The sequence below is a fragment of the Hyperolius riggenbachi genome, chromosome 10 (assembly GCF_040937935.1).
Source record: "Hyperolius riggenbachi isolate aHypRig1 chromosome 10, aHypRig1.pri, whole genome shotgun sequence".
Lineage (NCBI taxonomy): Eukaryota > Metazoa > Chordata > Amphibia > Anura > Hyperoliidae > Hyperolius > Hyperolius riggenbachi.
In genome coordinates, this window is record NC_090655.1 from 252,320,385 (window position 1) to 252,346,653 (window position 26,269).

The following is a 26,269-nucleotide window of genomic DNA, read 5'->3' on the forward strand; positions in this document are numbered from 1 at the left end:
TCATCTTCGCCATCCCCTAGACCAGACTATTGGTTGAGCCCCCTCGTGGTGTCATAATACCCACCTACTCGATTAATATTCAATGTCACCTTTCCTTTACTTACTGGAATTTGGTATTTAGTAAATATGGCTGATGTTTATTGTTCTAGTGGTGTACATGCCCAGGTCAGGGAGACCTGTGGCCTTGTCCATAGAACAGCTTCTGGGTATGTTCTAGTTCTGCTGACAGAACTGCAGATTTTCTCTAAAAGAGAAAATCCCCTTAAAGGGGCAGGTCTGCTCCTCAAGCCTTTTTGACTAACTCAGTCCAAATAACTGAGGCCTACTTAAATTATAACACTGACCAGCAACTGGTATTGTTTAAAAGGAATCCTCCCTATCACTCTCAGTTTAGGTTCTCTTTAACTGAGATGTTGGATGGATGTTGCCTTTTAAACAATACCAGTTGCCTGGTAGTCCTGCTGATCTCTTTGGCTGCAGTAGTGGCTAAATCACACACCTGAAACAAGCATGCAGTCTATCCAGTCTGATTTCAGTCAGAAAGCCTGATCTGCATGCTTGTTCAGGGGCTGTGGCTAAAAGTATTAGAGACACAGGATCAGCAGGAGAGTCAGGCAACTGGTATTATTGTAAAAGGAAAAAATCCATATCCTTCTCAGTTTAGGTTCCCTTAAACGTCGCCGGGAACTTGTGCAGCAGCAGGATAAGCCATACCGGCTGTATCCTGCGCCCAAGTCTCCAAGCGGCCAATTAATATGTATGCATCAGATGGCATCCTTACATTATAAATACATTACATTTTCTGTCTGTCAGGCGCTTTGCCCTGCAACAAAAGAACAGAATGCATGCTAAGCCAGGCTATTCTGTATATACACGTCTCCTTCTCAAAGTGAACAAACATAAAGTTGTCACCTTTGAAGAAGCTGAAGCGTCCTCCCCAGAACAGCTGACATGGCTTCCAGCTCTGTATCTGCTGTATGCAGAGGACACCAGCGTGTCTCACCAGCTCTCGTATCACCGCTCCGCCCCAGTTCCACCAAAAGTGACGCATATGCAATAACGGGTGTACGGACTTACTGCGCTGCTGACAACCGCTGCATCACATGCCAGCCCGACTACAGCCACGCCACCTCCAGCCCAGAGTGGATCCAGAGATTGAAGACGCCCTACTGCTTCCTCTCCCCCAGCCAGAGAGCGAAGCAAGGACAAGGTGATACCTTGTATGACTGCCAGAAAGCCCTGTACACCCACTCTGCCGTCTCCCCAGAGGTCCCCAGGTCTACTTACAAAACCCAGTTCTCCTCTGGGAAAGGAATCCACATCCTTCACTCGCGCAGGAAATATTTGAACTGAGGAGGATTGATAATGCCTTTTTTCTTATAGGATGGGTGTTCAAATACTTCCTGAGTTATCGCTGGATGACTGACAACCATAATGCCCGATTTTAACCGGGCCTTCCCTGCCCTAACCCTCAAATTTCTATCAGCAAGCCCCAGATAGCGGGACTTTGTCCTCTGAGGGCTCACAGGTGCTTTCCTGACGGTAGTAGGCCTATCTTAAGTTGTTCTAACAATCACTATGTTACAATACTGGTTATCATACCTGCCCCTTTCCCACCAAGTGAAGTTTATATGTTATGGATAACTGTAAAAGCTATTCCCATCGTCCTTTCTATGTTGTAGATATTTCTTATGTACTACTTGATTTGTTAAAAATGAAACATTTCAATAAAAAACTTTGAAAACAAATACTTCCTGAGTGGGCAGGAGTGTCTCAGGGTGTTATCCCAGAGGATGAATGGATAAAATCTAACATGAGTATATAGCATAACCCCTAATATGGCCAGTCTGTGAGCAGTGACCGTCATAACAGCAATATAGATACAGATTATTCTAGATTTACTGCTGATTACTCACCTGTTCTGCCCTCTGTAACAGTGTCCTCCTCTTTACTTGTCCTCATCATGTCACCCTCCTCCATAGACTGCTGATCAATCCTCACATATGTCTCTTCTTCTTCCTCTTTACTTGTCCTTATCAGGTCACCCTCCTCCATAGACTGCTGATCACTCCTCACATACGTCTCTTCCTCTTTATTTGCCCTCATTGTGTCACCCTCCTCCATAGACTGCTGATCACTCCTCACATATGTCTCTTCATCTTCCTCTTTACTTGTCCTCATAATGTCACTCTTCTCCATAGACTGCTGATCACTCCTCACATATGTCTCTTCTTCTTCCTCCTTATGTGTCCTCATCATATCATCCCCCTCTGTAAACTGCCGATCACCCCTCACATATGTCTCTTCTTCCTCTTTAATTGTCCTAATCATGTCACCCTCCACCTCAGACTGCTGATCACTCCTCACATATGTCTCTTCTTCTTCCTCCTTATGTGTCCTCATCATATCATCCCCCTCTGTAAACTGCCGATCACCCCTCACATATGTCTCTTCTTCCTCTTTAATTGTCCTCATCATGTCACCCTCCACCACAGACTGCTGATCACTCCTCACATACATCTCTTTTTCTTCCTCTTTAACCACAGCACTTTCATGTATGTTTTCTACACCCTAAGTGCACAAAGTGAAAGATAATGTAAAATGTGAACACAGATAACCGCATACACAGGAGGAAACAATGTCTCACAGTTTGGAGTCTCTCAGTCCCACCTACCTGAAAATGGTGGAGTATAGTGGGATATCCTTGTGGACAATCCTGGGAATAAAGAGGACCTGTACATCTCTCTGGTGGGTAACTGTTACAGGATACATCTGTAAGAAACACAGACTAAATACAATGTCACTTTGGCCTCCATTCATGAAAGGCTGTGCGATAAAATATTCTGGCCGTTAAAATACCGCATTTAGTATTTTAGACTTTTCTGTGCTAATTCATAAAGATTTTCACAGGTGCCTTTGAAGTGCGGTAAATTACCGAAGCCCATTGAGTGGTAACAGCAGATGTGTGGAGCTGTCTGTCTTTTGTTACACTGTTACATGCAGTGAGGGCATTACAATAGTAAGAGGCGTCTCAACAACCCTTTAGAATGCACGTTTGTTATACTGCCTCTGCTTGTTCTGAATCTCTGTCCATTAGTCTTTCTTAAGATTTTATTTAATTGCCACAGCTTAGATCTGGGGTGCCCAATACGTCGATCGCGATCTACCGGTAGATCGCGACCGACTGCTGGGTAGATCGCGGTCTCCTGGCTGTGTCCCAGCAAAAAATGCTCCCATTAGCTGTATTATCGCGGCAGTGTGGCCGCGTCTCATCACATTCTGCTGCCCACGGCCAATCAGGGAAGGGATGGGGAGGGGAGATGCGCGGCTGAAGGGGAGAGGCCCTCCCCTTCCCCTTCAGCCACGCATCTCCACTCCCCATCTCTTTCCTGATTGGCCGAGAGCAGTGCAGGCAGCAGAAAGTGATGGGACGCTTGCTATCTATATCGCCCACCGGACTGAACTCCCGATCTCTTGGCTGTCGGTCTGGAGGAGCAGCAGATACCACCGCTGGAGCTAGGTAAGTGATTACTTTGCACCTACATTGTGCTACCTATGCTGGGCACCTACTTTTAGCTACCTGTGCTGTAGACCTACTTTTAGCTACCTGTCCTGGGCACCCACAGTTAGCTACCTATGTGGGGCACCTACATTTAGCTACCTACGTGGGGCACCTACATTTAGCTACCTATGTGGGGCATCTACACCTAACTACCTATGCTGGGCACCTATACTTAGCTACCTATACTAGTAGATCTCTTGGTCGCGACAAAGTTAAAAGTAGCTCGCGAGCCAAAAAAGTGTGGGTACCCCTGGCTTAGATGAACTCCAGGAGACATTACATATGTCATATTTTGGTGATTTTACTGACTAGTTCATCTGCATATTCAAACATGAACTGAATGGGTTACACTGCTGAAGAGTCTGTGGGGAAATCTGCTTTGTTACGAACCTCTGCTAGCTGCTTGGGGCTAGATAAGTTTTGTCCCACCAGAGAAGCCACAGGTCCTATCAGAATCCGACCAGGAGACGGGACTGTTTCTATTGGCTCCCTGCTCCTGTCAGTCAGCAGCTGTCTCTGCTTCTGCTTGTGTGAGTCGTGCTTCCCTGCACAGACTCACACAGACTTTGCAATGTTAAGACCTCACCAGAGATGTGGGTAATTATCGTGGGGATTACCGCTTGTTGTAGGCTTTATGAATTGACATTTGCTGTCATTTACTGACATGTGTTGAGGTAATTACCGCACAAGTCGGTAATTTACCTCACTGCTCTGTAATGTCACTTTTTTATGCGGTAACAGCCTTTATGAATTGACATTTTCCTAAGTGATTGGTAAAGTCAGCAGTTTTCTGCATTACCGAATGCAGTAATGCGTTATGAATTGAGGCCTATGTGTTTATCAGATGATGGGGGATCTAGGTGGACCCAAGGGATGAAAGTCTCCTCTTACCCGGTGATGTGAGGGCCGGCTGATTTTCAATCATGGCATTCTTGTAGAGGTCCTTGCGTTCTCCTAAATACTGACATTCCTGCATGGAGAAATAGACATTCTGACTTCTTATATGAACCTGACAACAATGGTACAGTCATCATCCAGACACACCCCTTGCACCACTGACCTCTCCTGTCAGCAGCTCCATCACCTTCCTGGTGATTTCCAGAATCCTCTGGATGTTGTGTCTCTCAGATAACAGGGAGTGAGGTGGGGGCACCATGATGGTCACATGATCACCAAACTTCACTGGAGGAAAACTCTGTATAGAAAGACCAACAGTAATGTCACATGATCTCCCAGAATCCTACTCACCTCTCCATTCAGGTAAGTGGAGGGCTGGTACAAGGTACTCAAGCACTAGAGGCGGGATTAAAAATTGGCCCACCCCTAAATGCAACCCAACCCCTCAGTATAGGTAGCCTGATGTGCACTAGTATTAGGAAGCCCCCTGTCCATTATAGATAGCCACATCAGCCCATAGTATAGATGGGTTCCCCAGTATAAGTAGCCAGATGTGCTTCCAAGCATTAGGTAACCCCACTCCCCAGTTTAAATAGCCAAATGTGTCCTCTAGTTTTAGGCAGCCCCCAGTATAGACAGCCAGATGAGCCTCCATTTTTAGGCAGCCTTGCATCCCAGTATGGGTAGCCAGATCAGCCCCCAGTATTAGGCAGCCTGCATCCCCCAGTGTAGATAGCCAGATGTTCCCCCAGTATTAGGCACCTTGCATCCCCCAGTGTAGATAGCCAGATGTTCCCCCAGTATTAGGCAGCCTGCATCCCAGTATAGGTAGCCAGATCAGCCCCCAGGATTAGGCAGCCTGCATCCCCCAGTGTAGATAGCCAGATGTGCCCCCCCAGTATTAGGCAGCCTGCATTCCCCAATATTAGATAGCCCCCCCCCCCCCCATTATAGATAGCCAGATTATCCCCCAGTATTAGATAGCCCTTCTCCTCAGTGTAGATAGACAGCTGAGCTCAGCTGTGTCAGGCTCTTGGCATCTCCTCTTCTCCCTCTAGTGATGAAAATATTAGGCAACACCACTAGAGCAGGGTTTTCCAACCTCTGGTTACGCGTACCACCGATGGTACTTTGCTGTTGGCCAGGTAGTACACACCAGGTTTGCCTGCCACTTTATTGCCCTCCTGTCCTGTCCTGCCTCGAGGGATAAAAACAAGGGGTGATGATCGCAATCAGAAATTAAATTACATGTGAAGTTGTTCACTTACATTCAGACCCTAATACAAAGTACATCATACTAGAAGCTAAACTAATGTTGCTTACATAATTGTGAATTTGTGTGCTCCCAACTCCTGCCAAGCGAGGTTTATTAAAAAAAAAAAAAAAAAAAACTATCCAGAAAGCTAAACAGCTAAATCATGGTCATTTATTAGCTACAGGTGACTTCAATTGCATTGTAGATGGCCAACTAGATTCCTCCAACCCGCTAGAACTAATTTCTGTAGTATAAAAATGTAATATAAAAAAATATTGAGGTCCTTTAAATTATACGATACATGGAGATGTATGATTGGTAATAGCAAAAAATATACCTTCTATTAACAGCCACACTTGTCATATTCTCGTTTTGACACAATGTAGGTGGATACAGAATTACTACAGAATATTATGAAAGCACAAATAGAACCTATAACATGGTCTGACCACTCTCGTATTTGGTTAGAGATACTACAACCAATAACAATTCCCCACCCTGGCATTTGAGCAGCTACTTGGTTAAAGAATCAAAATACTACCATTTAGCTTAGAAATCCCCCAAATGAATTTTTCAACATAAACAATACCCAAGACGTGAAACGTTCTAGCATTTGGCTTGCACATAATGCGCCTATTTAAACAGAAATGCACCTCTTTACAAAACTTATATATCGTCCAATCTAACAGGCCTTGAATAAATCTAAATTAAAATATTACTCCAAAAGGGAATAAGCCAGGAGCTTTTCTAGCTTGGTAACTTAATACCAAAATCAAGCATATCAAATACACTAAAGGAGAATATAAAACTAATCCTAAAGAAAAAGCAAATGTTTTTGCTAATTTCTACTCAACGCTTTATAACCTTAAAGTGTACCAGAGCTTAAACATTAAAAAGATTTTATACATATCTGGGGCTTCCTCCAGCCTCATCCGCTTGGATCGCTCCCACACCGCCATCCTCCGCTGCCCGCAGCTTTGGGAACCGGGTCCCGTCACTTACGTCAGTTGGAGCCAGTCCTCCAGTAGCCGCGGGAAAGATACGTAGAGGGCGCACTTTTCCTGCGTAACTGGCCGCGACTGGCGGCAGTGACGGGACCCGGTTCCTGAAGCTGCAGCCGGCGGCATGGGAGCGATCGACCGGATGGGGCTGGAGGAAGCACCAGGTATGTATATATATATATATATATATATATATCTTTTTAATCAACCATATATCAAAGGGAGCCTGAGCATTCAAAAAAGTATGCACATTTATTATCAAAATCACAATCACAATAACCATGGATCACATACATTTAAAACCATTTAAAATTCTACTATTCATAACCACAATACGGCAATGGGCATACATAATAGGTGCACCTATCCAAAAATCTTCTTCGGGCCCCTTTGCTTAATTGCTGTAGCTCTATGAATTAAAACATCACCTTATGGACAGCTTAAATCTTCAATACAACTCGTGTGCCAACTTGAGCACGCCTCTGCACAGTCCAGTAATGCTATATATAATAAATGATAAAATTATTTGGGGTTATTTGGATGGGATTCTGGTAGAGAGAGAAATGAAGTTCCTTAAGGTGGCTATTTACACTGTCCCTACTTTCTACATTTTACCTAAAATGCATAAGAACTTAAAAAATCCCCCGAGTCGCCCTATAATTTCTGGGAATAATGAACCATTGGAGAGGATTGCTCAGTTCGTTGACCTTAAAATTAAAGATTTGGTACAAAAGTTACCTTCCTTTGTTATGGATACTAAGGGCTTGATTCACAAAGCGGTGATAACTCAGTTATCACGCCTAAAAGACTTTAGGAGTGATAAGCCGTGCAAAGCTGAGTTATCACCGATTTGTGCTGCTCTTCGCGCGAAGCTCCCGCGCGCAAAGTTTTGCGCGCGTAGCGCACCGCGCTGCGCGCGCAAAGTCCCATAGGGCTCAATGGACGCTGCGCGCGAAGCACGGTACACTGCGCGCGCAGCGCGGTGCGCTACGCGCGCAAAACTTTGCGCGCGGGAGATCGCGCGAGTTTCTTCTTATCACGCCTAAACTGAGTTTAGGCGTGATAAAGGGCTTTTCACAGGCGTGCAAACACTTTGCACCGCTTTGTGAATCAAGCCCTAAGGCTGTACTGGCTGAGATTGAGGGACTGCACATTGAGGAGAACTGGATTTTGGGTGGATTAGACGTTGAGTCGCTTTTTACATCAATTCCAAATGAAAAGGGCCTGGAAGCATTGGGCTTTTATTTGGATAAGAAATATGGAGTAGAGCAGGGTCATTCAGAGTATGTTTTGGAGATGATGAAGTTGATCTTAGAAAATAATTTTTTTGAGTTCAAGGGCGAGTTGTACCGCCAGAAAAAGGGTGTGGCCATGGGTGCGGCATGCTCTCTGTCCTACGCATGCCTCCACCTAGGATTTTGGGAGGGGATGGTGGTGAGGGGCATGCGTGGGTACTGAGAGCACGTCACCCTGTGGCTAAGGTACGTGGACGATATTCTGGTGCTTTGGAAGGGCACAGAATCCCGATTGCATGATTTTGTCTGTGAATTGAATAACAATGACTGGAGTATTTTTCTCACTTATTCCTTAAGTCATTCTGAGATCTCCTTTTTAGATTTGCATATTAGAAAAACTGGGAATGTACTTACCACAAGCACATTCCAAAAAGAGACAGCTGGAAATACGTTGTTATCAGCTAAGAGTGCACATCTACACTCTCAGAAGTGCGCTGTCTCTACTGGCCAGTTCATGCGTCTGAGATGGAATTGTAGTGATGTTGAAGATTTCAAAATGGAAACTGAGCAATTGAAAGATAGATTAATGATGAGAGGCTATCCAAGGCATATTGTTAATAGTGCCTACCATAAAGCACTGTCTAGGAGAAGGTCTGACCTGCATGTATGTACTGCAGCACACTATACAAAAAAGAAAAAAGATGTTGGGGTAATTAGAGGTGTGACTACATTTAGTTCACATTATAATGACATAAAAGGGATATTGTCAAGACATTGGCATCTATTGGGAAGGGACCCTATCATCAGGAAATTTGTTGGTGAATACCCGCATATGGCTGCTAGAAGGGGGAGGAATTTGTCCGATATTCTAGTTAACAGTGAGTTTGGCCCTGATAGGAAGGTAGGGGTAGCTAGAAGGAATCGAAAAGGTATGTCCTGTTGCTGCGATTGTCTTATATGCCCATACATGCAAAAGGGTGAGACCTTCTTCAACAGCGATTATACTGTCTGTTTTAGGATTAAGGATTATATTGATTGTAGTACAGAAAAAGTTATCTATCAATCAAGATGTAGCTGCAATAAGATTTACATAGGGAAAACCTATAGACCACTCAGAGCGAGAATTCAGGAACATGTTAATAATATTAAGTCTAAGAATTAAAAAATTTCACCGTGATGTTGCGCTCAGTTCTTGATTTCTTAGAACGGCTGCTGACTATAGACAGAGACAAGTCCCAATCACAGTAAATCCAATCAGTTAGTCGCGCCACTAGTTCATACACATTCAATCCAGATTTTAGGACCTTAAAAATAAAAATACAAGAAAGCGGGTCTCCTCATAGTGAGTATTGCCTCAATGCAGTACACACTTGTGCTAGCACACACTGCGTGAGGGAAAACTGCCACCGTAGGACGGGGATCACACACCCCCTTTAATCCCCTGCTCACCAGATAGCCTCTTTCACTGTTTGCATATAAGAAAACTCCGCTGCATCAGTACCTACAGATACCAAAAACACTTCTCATCGCATAAAACCATTTAATAAGGCTCCCAAGGCCCCTAGATAAAAACTGCGTACATGAAAAACTCTTTATACATCACATATCACAATACCAATCCGCCGCTGCCGGTCACCTCTCACATACCCAGGCCGCATGTAGCTCAATGATCGATCTGCGTGCGTCCTCCAAGCTCCGCCCTACGAGTTTCGTCACTGTTGTGACTCATCAGGGGCTGGAGTATGCACGCTCCCCATTGCATTATGTATGCACGGATCCCCGCCTCCTCCCTGTCCTCCCCAACCGCCTCTAGGGTGTAAGAGATAGTGGGCGGGACATCATGGGAGGCTGGACCGGTCCCGTTTACATTTCAAACACACATTACATAGCTTAAAAAACAACCTCATTATATGAAACATAAAATGTATGTAATATATGATTATAACATACCCCATAGCTCCATACCCATATTGCTAATGCCATAAATTACTAAATTACGCATCTTATTTACTGCTGATTGAACATAGCGTACCGCTACACATACAGTTGATCGTTACGATATCATAGTCCAACCCCCAGTCAACACCAATTACTGAGACTCCCTCCCACATCTATTCTGGTACTTATTCACACTACGTACAAAAGCACCCCACATATGAATTTTTATATGAAACCACATCCCATATACCATTTACTATTAGGTGCTTAAATATCTTGACCCACGTAAAACCAAAAGTCAAAGTTACTACCAAACGTGTATATACATAAATACAGTGATTTAGCGCTAACCCTGCGATCAAGTGGGATATGTACACTTGATCGCAGGGTTAGCGCTAAATCACTGTATTTATGTATATACACGTATATAAGATGCGTGATTTAGTAATTTATGGCATTAGCAATATGGGGATGGAGCTATGGGGTATGTTATAATCATATATTACATACATTTTATGTTTCATATAATGAGGTTGTTTTTTAAAGGAGAACTGTAGTGAGAGGTATATGTAGGCTGCCATATTTATTTCCTTTTAAGCAATACCAGTTGCCTGGCAGCCCTGTTGGTTTATTTGGCTGAAGAAGTGTCTAAATCACACCAGAAACAAGCATGCAGCTAATCTTGTCATATCTGTCAAAATTGTCAGAAAAACCTGATCTGCTGTATGCTTGTTCAGGGCCTATGGCTAAAAGTATTAGAGGCAGAGGATTTGCAGGATAGCCAGGCAACTGATATTGCTTAAATGGAAACAAATATGGCAGCCTACATATACCTCTCACTACAGTTCTCCTTTAAGCTATGTAATGTGTGTTTGAAATGTAAACGGGACCGGTCCAGCCTCCCATGATGTCCCGCCCACTATCTCTTACACCCTAGAGGCGGTTGGGGAGGACAGGGAGGAGGAGGGGATCCGTGCATACATAATGCAATGGGGAGCGTGCATACTCCAGCCCCTGATGAGTCACAACAGTGACGAAACTCGTAGGGCGGAGCTTGGAGGACGCACGCAGATCGATCATTGAGCTACACGGGGCCTGGGCATGTGAGAGGTGACCGGCGGCGGCGGATTGGTATTGTGATATGCGATGTATAAAGAGTTTTTCATGTACGCAGTTTTTATCTAGGGGCCTTGGGAGCCTTATTAAATGGTTTTATGCGATGAGAAGTGTTTTTGGTATCTGTAGGTACTGATGCAGCGGAGTTTTCTTATATGCAAACAGTGAAAGAGGCTATCTGGTGAGCAGGGGATTAAAGGGGGTGTGTGATCCCCGTCCTACGGTGGCAGTTTTCCCTCACGCAGTGTGTGCTAGCACAAGGGTGTACTGCATTGAGGCAATACTCACTATGAGGAGACCCGCTTTCTTGTATTTTTATTTTTAAGGTCCTACAATCTGGATTGAATGTGTATGAACTAGTGGCGCGACTAACTGATTGGATTTAAGCATGAAAATAAGCACAATTGCGATGCATTTCAAAGAATGTCACAATTCTGACCCTAAATATTTAAAGGCAATGGGTATATATAAATTAACAATTGCTACATGGAAGAATCCTTTTGGATCTATTAATGCAATTCTATGTATCCCTATGGTCTAAATAGCGACATGAATTTAAAAGTATTCCTATGAGCTTCTCTCTATATATGCATTTCTTCAGTGGGATACTAGATGGTGCTCTAATCAAGCTCAGAGACATTGAGTCACCTTTGCTGTTTAATTAGCAAACAGAGGTGCATTGCCTACATAAGTAGTGAGTGCGCCCTCTGTTGGTACACGTCTGAAGAAGCCTTTACGGTGAAACGCGTCACGTGTCCTGTGACGTCACCCCGCTGGTCACGCTGATCCTCCCGTGCCTCCGCCCTCCTCCCCTGGAAGCCTCGCACCCGAAGTCCGCAGCAGCGCGGCGTTTGAAATCCCTTTAAATCCCTGTATGGAGAGAAACTGTGCAACTGCAGCTAAGGCTGCGTGAAGCCAGACACTCCATCTGTCATTCTGGTAGCGTGAGTACCGGCTTGCCCGGAGGATTCAGCTTAACCTGCTTTTATCTAATGGCTGGATGCCGATGTATGCAGCGAGATAACGGTACCTCCTATGTTGGTTGTGGAAAACAAGCCTGTTAATACGCTTTGGTTGTTGCGTCTTAAGGTAACAATGGTTAATTTGCATATATTCAGCAGTGTTGCACTGGGAGACATCTCAAGCTCGCTCCAACCTGAATTATCGCAAATTCTTTCTGTTTTAAGAAAGCAAACTTTTGTTTTTCTTAGCATTTTAGTAAGGGGGCTTTTAGGACCATTGTAGTCCCTTACACACTCCAATGAGTTCTGGTTCACCATGAGCTTGCTGGTTAGTCTGTACCTCTCGGTGTTACAAGCCTTACTCCATAGAGCCAAATTAATCCATGCCATGCACTGATGAGGATCAAACAATCCGAAACAGTCTGTATGCATGTTGGATTATTCTGGCTCTGTACAAATTAACAAGCTGACACATCATTGCATTCCAGCGGTTCTGGAGGTGTGTTTAGCTTCTAAAGGTAACAATGGTTAATTTGCATATATTCAGCAGCGTTGCACTGGGAGACATCTCAAGCTCACTCCAACCTCAATTATCGCAAATTCTTTCTGTTTAAGAACGCAAACTTTTGTTGTTGCTTGGCAAAGGGGTTTTGCATTCATTCATATATGCATGTAATGAGGGTGTAAGCATTACTGGACTGTACAGAGGCGTGCTCAAGTTGGCACACGGGTTGGAGTGAAGATTAAGGCTACTTTCCCACCAAGACATTGCGTTTTAGGGGACGTTATGGCCGCATAACGTGCCCCTAACGCAACGCATGGTGGTGTTGAGGTTGGACATCAGATTGAGCTTCGTTATGCAGCTCTCAAAGCAGCCGCTCCAGGTTAGTGATAGGAAGTCCGGATGTTTTTAAGGATTCGGATCATTTGAATCGGATCATTGAAAAGATCCGGATCTTTGAACCGAATCATTTTACTAGGGAAGCAGACTGGGTGAAATGACTAGCAGGACAGGACTTTCCCTGCACTGTACATTCTGTATGTTCCTGTTTCTTCCAGACAGGCATCCACTGTGAACCGAATCTTTCACTGTGATGATCCGGATGATTTGACTCACAAAAAAGATCCGGATCAAATGAACGATTCGTTCATGATCCGGACAACACTACAGTCTCACCACGAGTCACCACAGTGCAGTGAATATTAATTAGCCATGTGGCTGGCTGCGGAGGAGGAGGGGAGACCTCCTCCTCCAACATTACTGAGCATGTGCAAACAGTCTAATGTGGCTTAGCCCAGTATGACGTACAGCATGCAGCACTTTGTTTAAACGTGCAGCGTTACTATGTAACACAACGTGGGCACTGTGAACAGCACATTGATTTTACAGTGCTGTGAGTTAGGCTGCGTTACTGGCTGCTGTAACGTGGGACTTTAACGTCCCACTGTGAAACCAGCCTTAAGCTGTCCATAAGGTGATGTTTTAATTCATGGAGCTACAGCAATTAAGCAAAGGGGCCCAAAGAAGATATAAATCCGGAAGATTTTTGGTTATTGTGATTGTGATTTGCAAACTTTTTTGAATGCTCAGGCTCCCTTTGATATATGGTTGATTTACATAATTGGTTCTAGGTGAGACCGAGAACTGGATATAGATAGGTTGATATCCCACATTTATGCATTTATGGTTTTTGATATCTTTTTAATGTTTCAGCTCTGAGTTCCTTTAATTATGATGAGCAAACATAACCCAGAAAACAAGAAACAGATGACTTCTTAGCCACTGTGCTCTTGACCAAAGTCTCATCAGCACACTCTCAAACTCTTCCGAAACTGATCTCAGTTGCAGAAGCGAAGAAAGCAATTCAGTTGCTTAGAGGGAGACAGAGAGAAGATACTGCCAGCCTGTGACATGGCTGAGTTCCCGGTACAGTGAGGAGCAGCACTACAAGTCTCACTCATAACTCTGCATTTGGCCAGGAAAGGGGGTGGAGGGCACTGGAGGGGGGCAGGGGAGGTGACATAAGTGCATCCTCAGGGCTGTGTGCTCAGAAGATTCCCTGCCTCTGTATTGGTCCAAATCTGGCTGTGCATAAGATTGGAATCATGTGACCTCCCAGAACCCTGCTTACCTCTCCAGTCAGCAAATAGATGATCTCCAGGGTGAGGTTGAATATCCTCTCAGTCATGTAACTCTGGTCCTCATCCATCCTCAATGATGTGGTCATGTGATCTGTGCAGGATGCTGCTGCCTTTTGATAGATAATAAGGGGAGGATAATCTAGGCTGTACAGGTGTCAGTGGTGAAACCATTACAGGTTCCTCCCTCCCCCCAGCACTCCCCATTGCTGTCACTTGTGGGTGGTAGAGCCATGCAGAGTAGAGATGGGAAGTCCGGATCTTTTCAATGATTCGAATCGGATCATTGAAAAGATCCGGATCATTGATCCGAATCTCGAATCATTTTACTAGGGAAGCATTCGGGGGTGAAATGACTAGCAGGACAGGACTTTCCCTGCAGTGGACAGAGAAGGGGAGGGGGTGGACAGACAGAGAAGGGGGAATGGTGGACAGAGAAAGGCAGGGAGTGAACAGAGAAGGGAGGAGGTGGACGAAGAGGGGTGAGCAGAGAGCAGAAATGTTTTTTTGCACACATTACCCACATGTTGCAATCATATGCTTTAAATATATTTCACCTATATGTTCATCTGTATACTTTGAATGGAAACGTCTCACAGTAAAAGAAAGCATTCCAAAATGTGTCCTTTTCTCACCTGGAACACTCATCATAAATTTAGGGAGAAGTTAAGTGCAGCTGTTTATATAAGGTTAGCTCATAATACAAAATATATGAAGCTTATCTGTATATTGGTAACACATAGAGAGTCTGGGGTTGGGGACTTTACACAATAGTAAGTCTCAAGGCCATTGTAATAAATCAGTGTCATTCATTAATTTGAGCTGGAGTCACTGGCATTTAATGCCATCTGAAAATGATGGAAATAGATAAAGCCCCAATCACAGGTGTTATTGATCTAATGCTTGGTGCGAAAACAAAGTAACTAATTTTAACTATAACAAAACTCTCTGCGCCGCCCGCACCAGGACACCCCCACCCCAGTTGTGAGGTTGTTTATATAAAATGGATCAGATCATTAGGACTCAAAATCGTTGTAGAGAGCCTCGGACCCCAGGAGATAGGGCGTGTTGGATCCATGGCTGCCATATCTTGTCAAAGTGGGTGTTCCTGTCCCACAGATTAGCCTTGATTTTTTCATTTAGCATAGTGGTGTGGATGCGGGAAAGTACGCATTGAAAGGAAAGAGTCTGCTTGAACCAGCATGATGCAATATAGGTCTTAGTTGCGTTCATTATGAACTGTATTAGCTTATGCTGAGCGTGAGGCAGCTTATCAGGCTGAAGACCCAAGAGGCAAATTGCTGGATTTAATTGTAATTGAAGTGAGAGAACGGAATTGATCTTAGCAATGACTCTCTTCCAAAGCTTAGCCACTATGGGACAGGACCACCAAATATGGCAGAAGGAACCTGTGAGAACACATCCTCTAAAACACAAGTCAGACCGGTCTGGGTATATTAAGTGGAGCTTCCTGGGGACCAGGTATGACCTGTGTAGTACTCTCAAGGCAACCTCCATATCTATTACACAGAGACTCCCTTTTGAAAGGGTATCAAAACACTGTGTCCACTGATCGTCGGATAATGAATCATTATTATCATTCTCCCATTCAATCTGGAAATGGAATTTAGTGTTCTGGGGACTGGATTTAAAGATTGAGTATAATAGTGATAAAATGCCCCTACGCAGGGGGTCTGCCAGGCATACAAGTTCAAAGGAGGTTGCCTTGATTTCCTGTCCAGGCCTGGTGAAGGATGTAAGGAAGTGGTATAGCTGGTGGGCCCTAAAGGACTCGGCAAATGGAATATTATGAATTTGACATAACATGTTTTTAGTTGGAGTGACGCCTTTCATTAAAATTTTATGAAGGCTTGCTAAGTCCTTCCGAGCCCACCAGGCAAACGAGGTCCTGTCAAGCCCAGCCGGAAAGTCTGGGTTCCCCAAAAACTCCACCAATCGTGAAGGTAGTGATTGGAGGTTAAATTTATATCTAACCCTCTTCCATATCTGTAGGGAGTGATATGTAAAGGGGGACATCGTCTTTATTGTGTTGATGCCCAAACCTTTTGACCACAGAACCCCCTTCCAGCTCATAGGATATAATAGATTATTTTCCAGGTCAACCCAGCGTGGTGCATGAGTTCCAGCATAGAGTGATGGTAATACTGAAAGCTGTGCTGCTAAATAATATTTATATAGGTTTGGGACAGAAAGACCTCCCTCTTTTTTGTGGAGCATCATAGTGTTCTGTTTGATCCTTGTTTTTTTTTTAGCCCAGATAAATCTGAAGATCTGAGTCTGGAGTGGGGCTAGTGATCGTTTAGGTACATCAACTGGAAGGGTGCGAAAATAATACGTAATCTTGGGCAGGAGGGTCATCTTAACAGCTGTGATCCTACCCGCCCAAGACACATTATAGTTCATCCAGGAGAGTAGGAGGTCGTTAAGGGCCTTGAGCAAAGGGGAGTAATTCCACTTATAGACCTGGGAGGTGTCACTGGGTATATGTACTCCTAAGTACTTTATATAGTGTGGTCTATACTGAAACCTAAAGATGCCACTAATATGCTCACCCATACCCCTGGGAAAATTGCTAAACATAGCTTCCGACTTGTCAAGGTTCAGCTTGAGACCGGACATTGTCTCGAATTGTTTAAGGAGTTTAAGTAGGTTAGGGATAGATATGACTGGGTTTGTGAGAGTCAGGAGGACATTGTCCGCAAATAAGCTTAATTTGTATTCAGCTTTCCCTATTGTGTAACCTTGGATGTCAGGATTATGGCGTATCGCTGCTGCCAAGGGCTCCATTACTAAAGCGAATATGGCAGGTGACAAAGGGCATCCTTGGCGGGTACCTCTCCGTATTGGTATTGGGGTAGAGGAGGTGCTCGGAAGTTTTAAGCGTGCATGGGGGTTGGAGTAGAGTTGTTGTATTAGGTGAATAAAGGGCCCAGACACACCAGCTTTAGCAAGAACATTTAACATAAAGGACCATGAGATTGTATCGAAGGCCTTTTCGATATCTAAGGCTAAAGTAACCAATTGGTGGCCTGATTTAGAAGCATGGTGCAATATGCCAAGGGTTTTGCGAATGTTATCAGCCGCTTGGCGGTGGGGTACAAAGCCCACCTGGTCCCGTTGGACTAGAGCTGGCAGAAGTTTGTTGAGGCGCGTGGCTAAAATACTAGTCAGAATTTTATAATCTTGGTTAAGGAGGGCTATAGGCCTATAGTTTTTAACGCATAAGGGGTCTCGGCCCTGTTTGTGGATAATGGTTATGTGGGCATCAAGAAATTCTGGCCAGTTTAACGGCTTGAGTCTTAGTGTGTTTAAACATTTGGTCAGGTAGGGTATAATGGTTGCAGAGAATTTTTTATAGTAGATAGCGCTGAGACCATCTGGGCCTGGGGATTTGTGGAGCTTGAGCTTTTTGATGGTGTCCTCCACCTCCTCCTCCGAGAACATTTTGTTTAGGGACTTAGAGGCATCTAAGGTGAGAGTAGGTAGATTTAGAGATGCAAGGAACTTCTGAGTGTCATCTGAGGGAGCTGTGGGTTTGGTATCGTAGAGATTGGAGTAATACTTATGAAAGGCCTCATAGATCACGTCCGGGTCACTTGTAACCTTGCCAAGGGTGGTCCTGATTCTATGTATATTGTTTATCCGTTGCTGGTTCCGCAGCTTTCTAGCAAGCCAGGAGTCAGGCTTGTTAGCATATCTATAGTAACTTGCTTTAGTGTACCTCAGTGTTTTCTCAGCGGATTTGGCCAAGAGGACATCGAGTTGGGCTCGAGTGTCCCTAATCTGTTTGAGAAGAAAAAGAGAGGGACTCTGATGATGTATATTTTGTAGGCGAAGAAGCTTGAAGTGGAGGTTATCCAGTTCTTCACATGAACGTTTTTTAATTGAGCTGGCCATTCTGATCAGATGTCCCCTTATGACGGCCTTGTGGGCCATCCAGAGGGTCACTGGAGAGATATTACCAATATCATTAGAGTTAAAATAGTGTTCTAAATGTTCTTCTAGCTCCTGCCTGGTAGTGTGATTGATAACCAAGGACTCATTGAGCCTCCACCAGGAGCGGAGAAAGGGTTTGGTATGCAGATCAATGCTGAGAAGGAGAATATCGTGATCTGATAAACTGGTGGGTATATGTCTCAAGAATTGCAGGGAAGGGACCAAGGACGTTGTGACCAGGACATGATCTATTTTAGCGTAAGAGTTGTGGATATCAGAATAGTGAGTATATCCTCTTTTGACCCCATAAAGTTCTCGCCAAACATCCACAAGGAAATTGTTTTCTTGTAGGGTGGTTAGCTTAGTTCGTTGGGTTTTTGTTAGTTTGTCTTTTGAGGGCTTAGCTTTGTCAAGCTTCTCATTCAGGGTAAAGTTAAAGTCTCCACACCATATGAAGATTGTGTTAGGACCAACCTCAAGTTGTTTCTGAATCTCACAGAAAGTATGGAAGGCTTTCTCAGGGGGTAGGTAGCAGTTGATTAAAAATAGATTTTTGTCATTAAGGGTTCCTTTGATAATGACGAATCGGCCCTCTGGGTCTGATTCTACTGTCCCAACCACTAGTGGGAGCGTGTTTTTTATAAGAATAGTGGTTCCTCTGTGTTTTTTAGAGGCTTGTGAATGATATGTGGTCAGGTAGTGTTTATGAAAATAGCGAGGGCATGACGTTACGGAAAAATGTGTCTCCTGGAGACAGATGATGTCTGGTTTATGTCGTAATAGGGTTATGAAGGTTTTTCTACGTTTAGCTGGGGAATTGAGGCCTCTAATGTTGAAAGATACTAGCCTCAAAGAGTCCATGAAGTCAAAGGTACTAAAGCTTCAGATAGAGTTATGAGTCGGGATGTCCCAGCGCGAGCAGCGGCAGATAATGAACATTTAAACAAAAACAAAAACCTTAATAATACAAATAACAAGAGTACAGAGGTCAAAGCCTCTGTTTCACAACCGGATAGGTTTCCAGTTGAAGTCTGGCTGAGTTGTTGGAGGAAAGGAACACCTATTCCTCCCCCAAGTCCGCCAATCAGTGAGGACAGCAATAAAAATCCGACCGGGAGAAAGGCATCTAAATTTCCTTGTAGGTAATAGCCATGCGGTTAAAGTGAGGACTAGCCTGTTGCAATAATTAGTATTCATAGATAGGGGTAGAAGGGGCAAGGATAGGGGGAGTAGGGAGAGTAAAGGTATGGGAGTGGGGAAGGAAGGGAATGGACAAAAGGTACATGGGGGGGAGAGAGGGAAGGAGGGGAAGGGAATGCCCCATTTTGTAGTGTGTTGCCCGGGCCAGGTTATTGTAAAGTTACATGGCGAGTTGCATTATTCTTAAGACATTTTTACATTTGCAATCGTAAGGCCTAGACCCGAGCAATAATATCTTCTACGACCTAATGGCAGCTGTAAAGTTCAGAGCTAATCCTCTAAAGCAACAGATGCATAATGCAGAGCGGAGAGCTGCAATTATAAGGCCTACGCAGCAGAGTCAGTTCAGAGATTGTGTGGCCCTCATATCCTCCCCCCCTCCTAGGCCCCTTCAAGGGATACATGATGTGCGGTGGTGGAGAGTCTTGTCATGGCTCTTCCATAGAAGATACAGGTAGCATAAAGTTCCATTGGAGGAGATATGGTAGGTGCATTAGGACAGGTTCCGCAATAGAACAAATGGTTTGCAAAGGCACTGCGGAGGTGTGGTGAGGGGGGTTAATGAAAGTCATATCCATAGGACAGAGTTAATACCATCTCATAGAAATAATATAAGTTATAGGCCAGTGGGAAGATATAAGAAACCTTTGGTTATTTAGAACAGAAGTGTAAAGTTCCCCAGATACTTAGCTCGAGGAGGTTGATGGTGAAGTAGGAGCTGATCCCTGTCTGCTTCCTGCAGTTTGCCAAACCCTCTCAGGCCTCTGGACACGGGGGGATTCCACAGGTGATTCAATCTGTACTCTAATGCTAGCGTCTTGCAGAATCCGCTTGCCTTCCTCCAGACTGGTGATTCTGTGGCTGGTTCCTTGCAGCGTGACGAGGAGGGCACAAGGGAAGCCCCACGCGTAGCGGATTTGAGCTGAAATCAAAGCTTGCGTGATCGGGCGGAGGGTCCTTCTTTTTTGCAGGGTCAGCGGCGAAAGGTCCGCGTAGAGTTGTACCGTGTCCGGTACTCCTGGCAGTGGGGTTTGCACGCGTGCAGCCGCCATAACTTGCTCCTTCGTTTCATGGTAATGAAACTTAAGTACCACGTCCCTCGGTAGGTTGGGGTTGCGCGGTTTCCCAAGGGCTCGATGGATCCTATCGAACCGGAACATGGCCTGGTCCACCTGCGGCAACATGGCTGCGAAGAGATTAAGTGCCACTGCACGCAAATCTGTGAAGGACTCAGGTAGCCCTCTAATTCTAATATTCGAGCGGCGCGCCCGGTTTTCCTGGTCCTCTTGTCTGACTTCCATCTGGTCAAGGCGGGTATCGTGGGCGTCTAGTCTGCGCTTATCCTCTTTCAGTGAGTCCGCATAAGAATCAAGCCTCTGCTCCACCTCGTCGACTCTGCCTCCAAGCTCTTGGATGTGGGCATTAATGGCGGAAACCGCAGCATTTAGCTCCTTCTTGAGCATTTTCTGGATGGAGTTAAGCAGGGCCGAGTTGTCCGGCTTCTGGGAGCTCTGAGAGGAGCAGGGCTGATGAAGGGAGTCCTCCGATGCGCTCTCGTTTTCATGAGAGTCAGGCGCAGCGGCCATCTTTGGGGCCTTGTCTTTTTGCTGGCGAGCAAGTAGCTTCAGTAGTGGACCCTCGTGGGGGTTACCTCTGTTCTTTTTTTTGGTCTTCTTCGACTCTGTCATATCCCAGGTGCTCTGAGTCAACAGCAGGGAGTGGAGCACGGCTATAAGTGCAGTATTGTACCGTTTAGTTCCCGGTCAGACACGGAGCTCAGCGGGGCTGCATCCAGTCACGCCAGCGCCGCGCATGCGCCTCTCAAGTGCAGCTGTTTAGAGTGCAGGAGGATCATATTGCACTGCAATCACAGTGCCTGCCCTGTCATTCTAGCCCAGCACGCTGTCTGAAAAGTTACTGAGCTGTGCTTCTGAGCCACAAGTTTCCCATGTGTTCACTAAGCACAACTATGGAACAGACAGCCTAAAATCAGCAGCACATTACAGCCAGTACGTGTGCTCTACACATATTTTACAGCAGTGCTGGTAGTGGTAGATGAATGAGGCTATGAGAAGAGAAGAGGCAGAGAGGCTAATGGGAGCAGATGCCTGGAGCACACAGTGACAGCCAGCTATAAACCAATGTAAATCCTTTCTGTTACTACACTGCATGGAAGTGGGAGAAGTAATGAAATGTGTGCATGGCTATACTTGGAAAGAAATGGCATAACTGGGGTGGGGGGGGCATTCCATACTGGAGGATAATAGCAATGCTGTGGGACACGTACTGTAGGATAATGGCAATGTTGGGGGACGCAGGGGGAACATGGCTATAATAGAAATAGCATTACTGGGGTGGGGGGATATTACATACTAGAGGATATTGACAAAGCTGGGGAACATGGCTATACTCCATGGACATGTTTTCATGGCTCTGTGATGTAACAGAACTGAGTTATTAATAGGATTATTAATAACCTATGGCTAGAAAACTGGCAGACAACTTACAGCAGTTATATAAAAGTCTCTTTTATGGCAATTACTTCAAGAGGGGATAGTGACAGGTGTACTATGACCTCCTCTGTAACAAATTATGTCCACCCCGACCTCTGCTTTGCTCAGTATATAACAAGAATTACACAATTGTTACCTATTCCAACAACATATCTCCTCTCCTGTCCAGCAACTTCTTGTCCCGCTTTATTACATCACATCCAATTTTTGGTTTAACTTCTTCCTCTTTGTGCGTTCCACCTGGGAGAAGGGAGATCGCCATCTTGTGGTGAATTGACTAACTGCAGCCTCTGTTTGCAGAATCACCTGCCATAAGGTAGCCATCAGAGGCAAGAAAATGAAATCAAATATTTTACAACAGTTTAAAAAGAGGAGGAAGATATGAAATTACCTCTTTTCATGGAAAACACTCAAGAATGAGATAAATAATTATAGATTTAATTTTTGATATGGTGGTGTAGTGGTTAGCGTTCTCACCTTTCAGCGCTGCTTCCCCAGTTTGTGTCCCAGCTAGGGCACTATCTGCATGGAGTTTGTATGTTCTTCCTGTGTCTGCTTGGGTTTCCTCCAGGAACTCTGGTTCCCTCCCATATCAGCAAAAAATATACATTTAACCTCCCCAGCGTTTAAAGGATACCCGGAGTGACATGTGACATGATGAGATAGACATGGGTGTACAGTACCTAGCACACAAATAACTATGCTGTGTTCCTTTTTTTCTTTCTCTGCCTGAAAGAGTTAAATATCAGGTATGTAAGTGGCTGATTCACATACCTCCCAACATTTTGAGATGAGAAAAATGGACACTTAAGCCACACCCCTGCCACCCCTCTGATCACGCCTCCGTCACAACCCTAGTAACACATACCATAAAGATTTCATAAGAAAAATATGTTGTTTTATAATTCAAACCACACTGGTCTTTTCTATCCTGGTTCCTTTCCCTTCATATTAACAATTTAAAATTAGTAATATATCAATTTAAAGGATGGAAATAAAGTTGAGAGTCAATCAAACACATTTTTTAGTAGAGAAATATATATATTTACATAGAAAGAGGGACAAAGTCCTGAAAAAGGGACACATGAGGAAGAAAGAGGGACAGAGGGACAGGGCTCCCAAAGAGGGACTGTCCCTCTGAAAGAGGGACAGTTGGGATTTTCAGAGCGACTGTTGGGAGCTATGGACTCAGTCCTGACTCCGACAGGAAATGACTGCAGTGTCATCCTCACTGATAAAAAATTCCAACTATAAAACACGTTCCTAGCTGAAAATGGCTTCTGAGAGCAAGAAAGAGATAAAAAGGGGAATTTCTTATCAGTGAGGGTCACACTGTAGTCACTTCCTGTCTGAGTCAGGACTGAGTCAGCCACTTACATACCTGATATTTAACTCTTTCGGGCAGAGAAAGAAAAAAAGGAACACAGCATAGTTATTTGTGTGCAATGCACTGTACATACCCATGTCTATCTCATCATGTCACATGTCACTTCGGGTATCCTTTAATTTCCTGGCAATTTTTGGACCAAAAGTGGTACAAATTAATTTCAGCATTTCTTTATATAGTAAGCATTTTTGCAGACTGTTTGTAATTTTCGGTCTTGTAAGCTGTCCGCAAGCATGCATACAATATAAAAAAGCACTTCTTACTTTCTAATATATATATTTTTTTTTTTTTATTATTTATTTTTTTTTTTTTTTTACTTTAATTTTTGCTGCTATGGGCAGTAGAGCTGCCCCTAGCTTGGTTTTATTTTTTTTAATTTTTTTAACACTACAAAAATTTTGAATCTGCCACTTGAATTGATGACTCTGCATGCGCCCGACACAAGGGGGCACACGCAGCGTCATTAGAGTGGACGCAATCGCCGGGGGACAGGAAGCAGATGGAGGAAGAAAAAGAGGAGATCAGCGCCGAGAATCGCAGCTAAGAAGATGGGAATCCGCGCACAGGGAAGCCCCAAGGTGATGGCGAGGGTTAGCGCACTCCAGCGACGCCGCAGGTGAGTAACTGTAACAGCTGGATGAGCCTGACTCATCCTTACCACTTTCAGCTATTTTTTTTAGGAAGATTCCGACTCGTCAATAACGCTAGGGAGGTTAAGTTAGTTGGTTTCCTCCTAAAGTGGCCCTAGACTACATACACTACACAATGCATCCATAGACATATGACTATGGTAGGGAATAGATTGTGAGCTACAAGATAGGAAACCTAAGGGATATCAACCCAAGGAAATCTGCCCGTCTCTCCTTATAATGCATATACAATTTACAAAAAGGTAAGGTAGCCAGGCCTACTGTATATTTCACAAATTAGAAAACTTTATTGTAGAACCAGTATAAATTCACGTGAACTGACTTTCACTAATAAAAACCCCCATAAAAATTCAACATTTGTCAAAGGGCCCATCTATGATTACATGCTGGTATCTATAGTCCCATGGAGTGCACTCCTATTGAGGAACAATAGCCGTGTTTGCAAACCAAAAATATCTCCAGGCCCAAAACAATACTTGTGCTGACAAAGGTAACATCCAGAAGGATGGGAAAGATGTAGTCAACCCCGTGTGCCACCATGGCCCCGTTACATTGCCTGCTGCCACACGTCACTCCTCCTCCTGCTGCTGTATTTATCCTCCTGCTGTCTGTGTTCCCACCACCAGGGTCCACAGAATACATTGCCTGCTGCCATATGTCATTCCTCCTCCTCTCGCTGTATTTATCCTCCTGCTGTCTGTGTTCCCACCGCTAGGGTCCACAGAATACATTGCCTGCTGCCACACGTCACTCCTCCTCCTCCTGCTGTATTTATCCACCTGCTGTCTGTGTTCCCACAGCTAGGGTCCACAGAATTATGCGCTGCTACCATGCGCCACTAGCTGTTACGCCACTACAATAGCTATATACTGTTAAAAAAAAATTCTGAGGTGTCTGGGTTGAAAACTGTGCTGTCCCAGTTGTGCATTGGACACAATATGGGCTTCACGACTGCTGTCCAGAACCTCCTGATGTTGGTGTTTATTTATAGCTGTGCTACCAATGCTAGGTACCATGGCCCCGTTACATTGCCTGCTGCCACACGTCACTCCTCCTCCTGCTGCTGCTGCTGTATTTATCCTCCTGCTGTCTGTGTTCCCACCGCCAGGGTCCACAGAATACATTGCCTGCTGCCACATGTCACTCCTCCTCCTCCCGCTGTGTTTATCCTCCTGCTGTCTGTGTTCCCACCGCTAGGGTCCACAGGATACATTGCCTGCTGCCACACGTCACTCCTCCTCCTCCTGCTGTATTTATCCTCCTGCTGTCTATGTTCCCACCGCTAGGGTCCACAGAATTATGTGCTGCTGCCATGCTCCACTAGCTGTTACGCCACTACAATAGCTATATACTGTTGTTACTGTTGTGCATTGGACACAATGTGGTCTTCACGACTGCTGTCCGGAACCTCCTGATGTTGGTGTTTATTTACAGTCGTGCTACCTGCACTGGGTACAAGGGCCCTGTTAAATTGCCTGCTGCCACACATCACTCCTCCTCCTGCTGCTGCTGCTGTATTTATCCTCCTGCTGTCGGTGTTCCCACCACTAGGGTCCACAGAATACATTGCCTGCTGCCACACGTCACTCCTCCTTCTGCTGCTGTATTTATCCTCCTGCTGTCTGTGTTCCCACCGCTAGGGTCCACAGAATTATGTGCTGCTGCCATGCGCCACTAGCTGTTACGCCACTACAATAGATATATACTGTTGTAAAAAAAAAAATTCTGAGGTGTCTGGGTTGAAAACTGTGCTGTCCCAGTTGTGCATTGGACACAATGTGGGCTTCACGACTGCTGTCCGGAACCTCCTGCTGTTGGTGTATATTTACAGCCATGGTACCAGCGCTAGGTACCATGGCCCGTTACATTGCCTGCTGCCAAACGTCACTCCTCCTCCTCCTGCTGCTGCTGGTAATAGGAGATGTCCCCTAACGCACTGGTATGTTTACTTTTGTGCGATTTTAACAATACAGATTCTCTTTAAAGCATAAACTTCAGAGCAAGTCTGTGCTAAGTTGGCCGATGCCACTAAAAGCAAGGCTGCCAGGGACTCGGACTTGTGACTTAGGGGACTGCTGGACTCCATCCCTGCACAGCAGCTGATCCCCACTCTAACCACTATCTTTAATGACCTGTTGGGTCAACTGACGGTTCATCCTCATCCATTAAAGATTGACTGAGTCACCACACACCACATGAAACAAGGGAACTGCCCAGAGATAATGAGGCTGATCCACTAAACCGTGCTAACTCATAGCACGGGCGCGCTAGCGTTTTGTGCGCGTTACAACGCGCATAGTGGTTTACGTGCGCTAATGCAAATTTTTGCATGCAATCGCGGCCTAATGCTCGTTATGCCGCGTTTATGCATGAAAATTTGCGTTAGCGAACGTAAACCGTTATGCACGTTATTATACACACAAAACACTAGCGCGGCCGTTCTTTGAGTTCTTTGAG

The 26,269-nt window shown here is 44.8% G+C and overlaps 1 protein-coding gene across 1 annotated transcript in view; it reads right to left on the reverse strand.

Annotated features, from left to right (window-relative positions):
- LOC137535297 (zinc finger protein 3-like) overlaps positions 1-22,078 on the reverse strand; it is a 30,910-nt gene extending 8,832 nt beyond the window's left edge. Inside the window, exons 1-6 of the mRNA XM_068257128.1 lie at positions 21,912-22,078; positions 14,099-14,218; positions 4,623-4,757; positions 4,454-4,532; positions 2,675-2,772; positions 1,917-2,571 (exon numbers count right to left, since the gene is read on the reverse strand). Coding sequence (XP_068113229.1) covers positions 1,917-2,571; positions 2,675-2,772; positions 4,454-4,532; positions 4,623-4,757; positions 14,099-14,194 — 1,063 coding nt within the window. The 5' untranslated portion in view covers positions 14,195-14,218; positions 21,912-22,078. The remainder of the gene's footprint in view (positions 1-1,916; positions 2,572-2,674; positions 2,773-4,453; positions 4,533-4,622; positions 4,758-14,098; positions 14,219-21,911) is intronic.
- Positions 22,079-26,269: the final 4,191 nt, after the last annotated feature.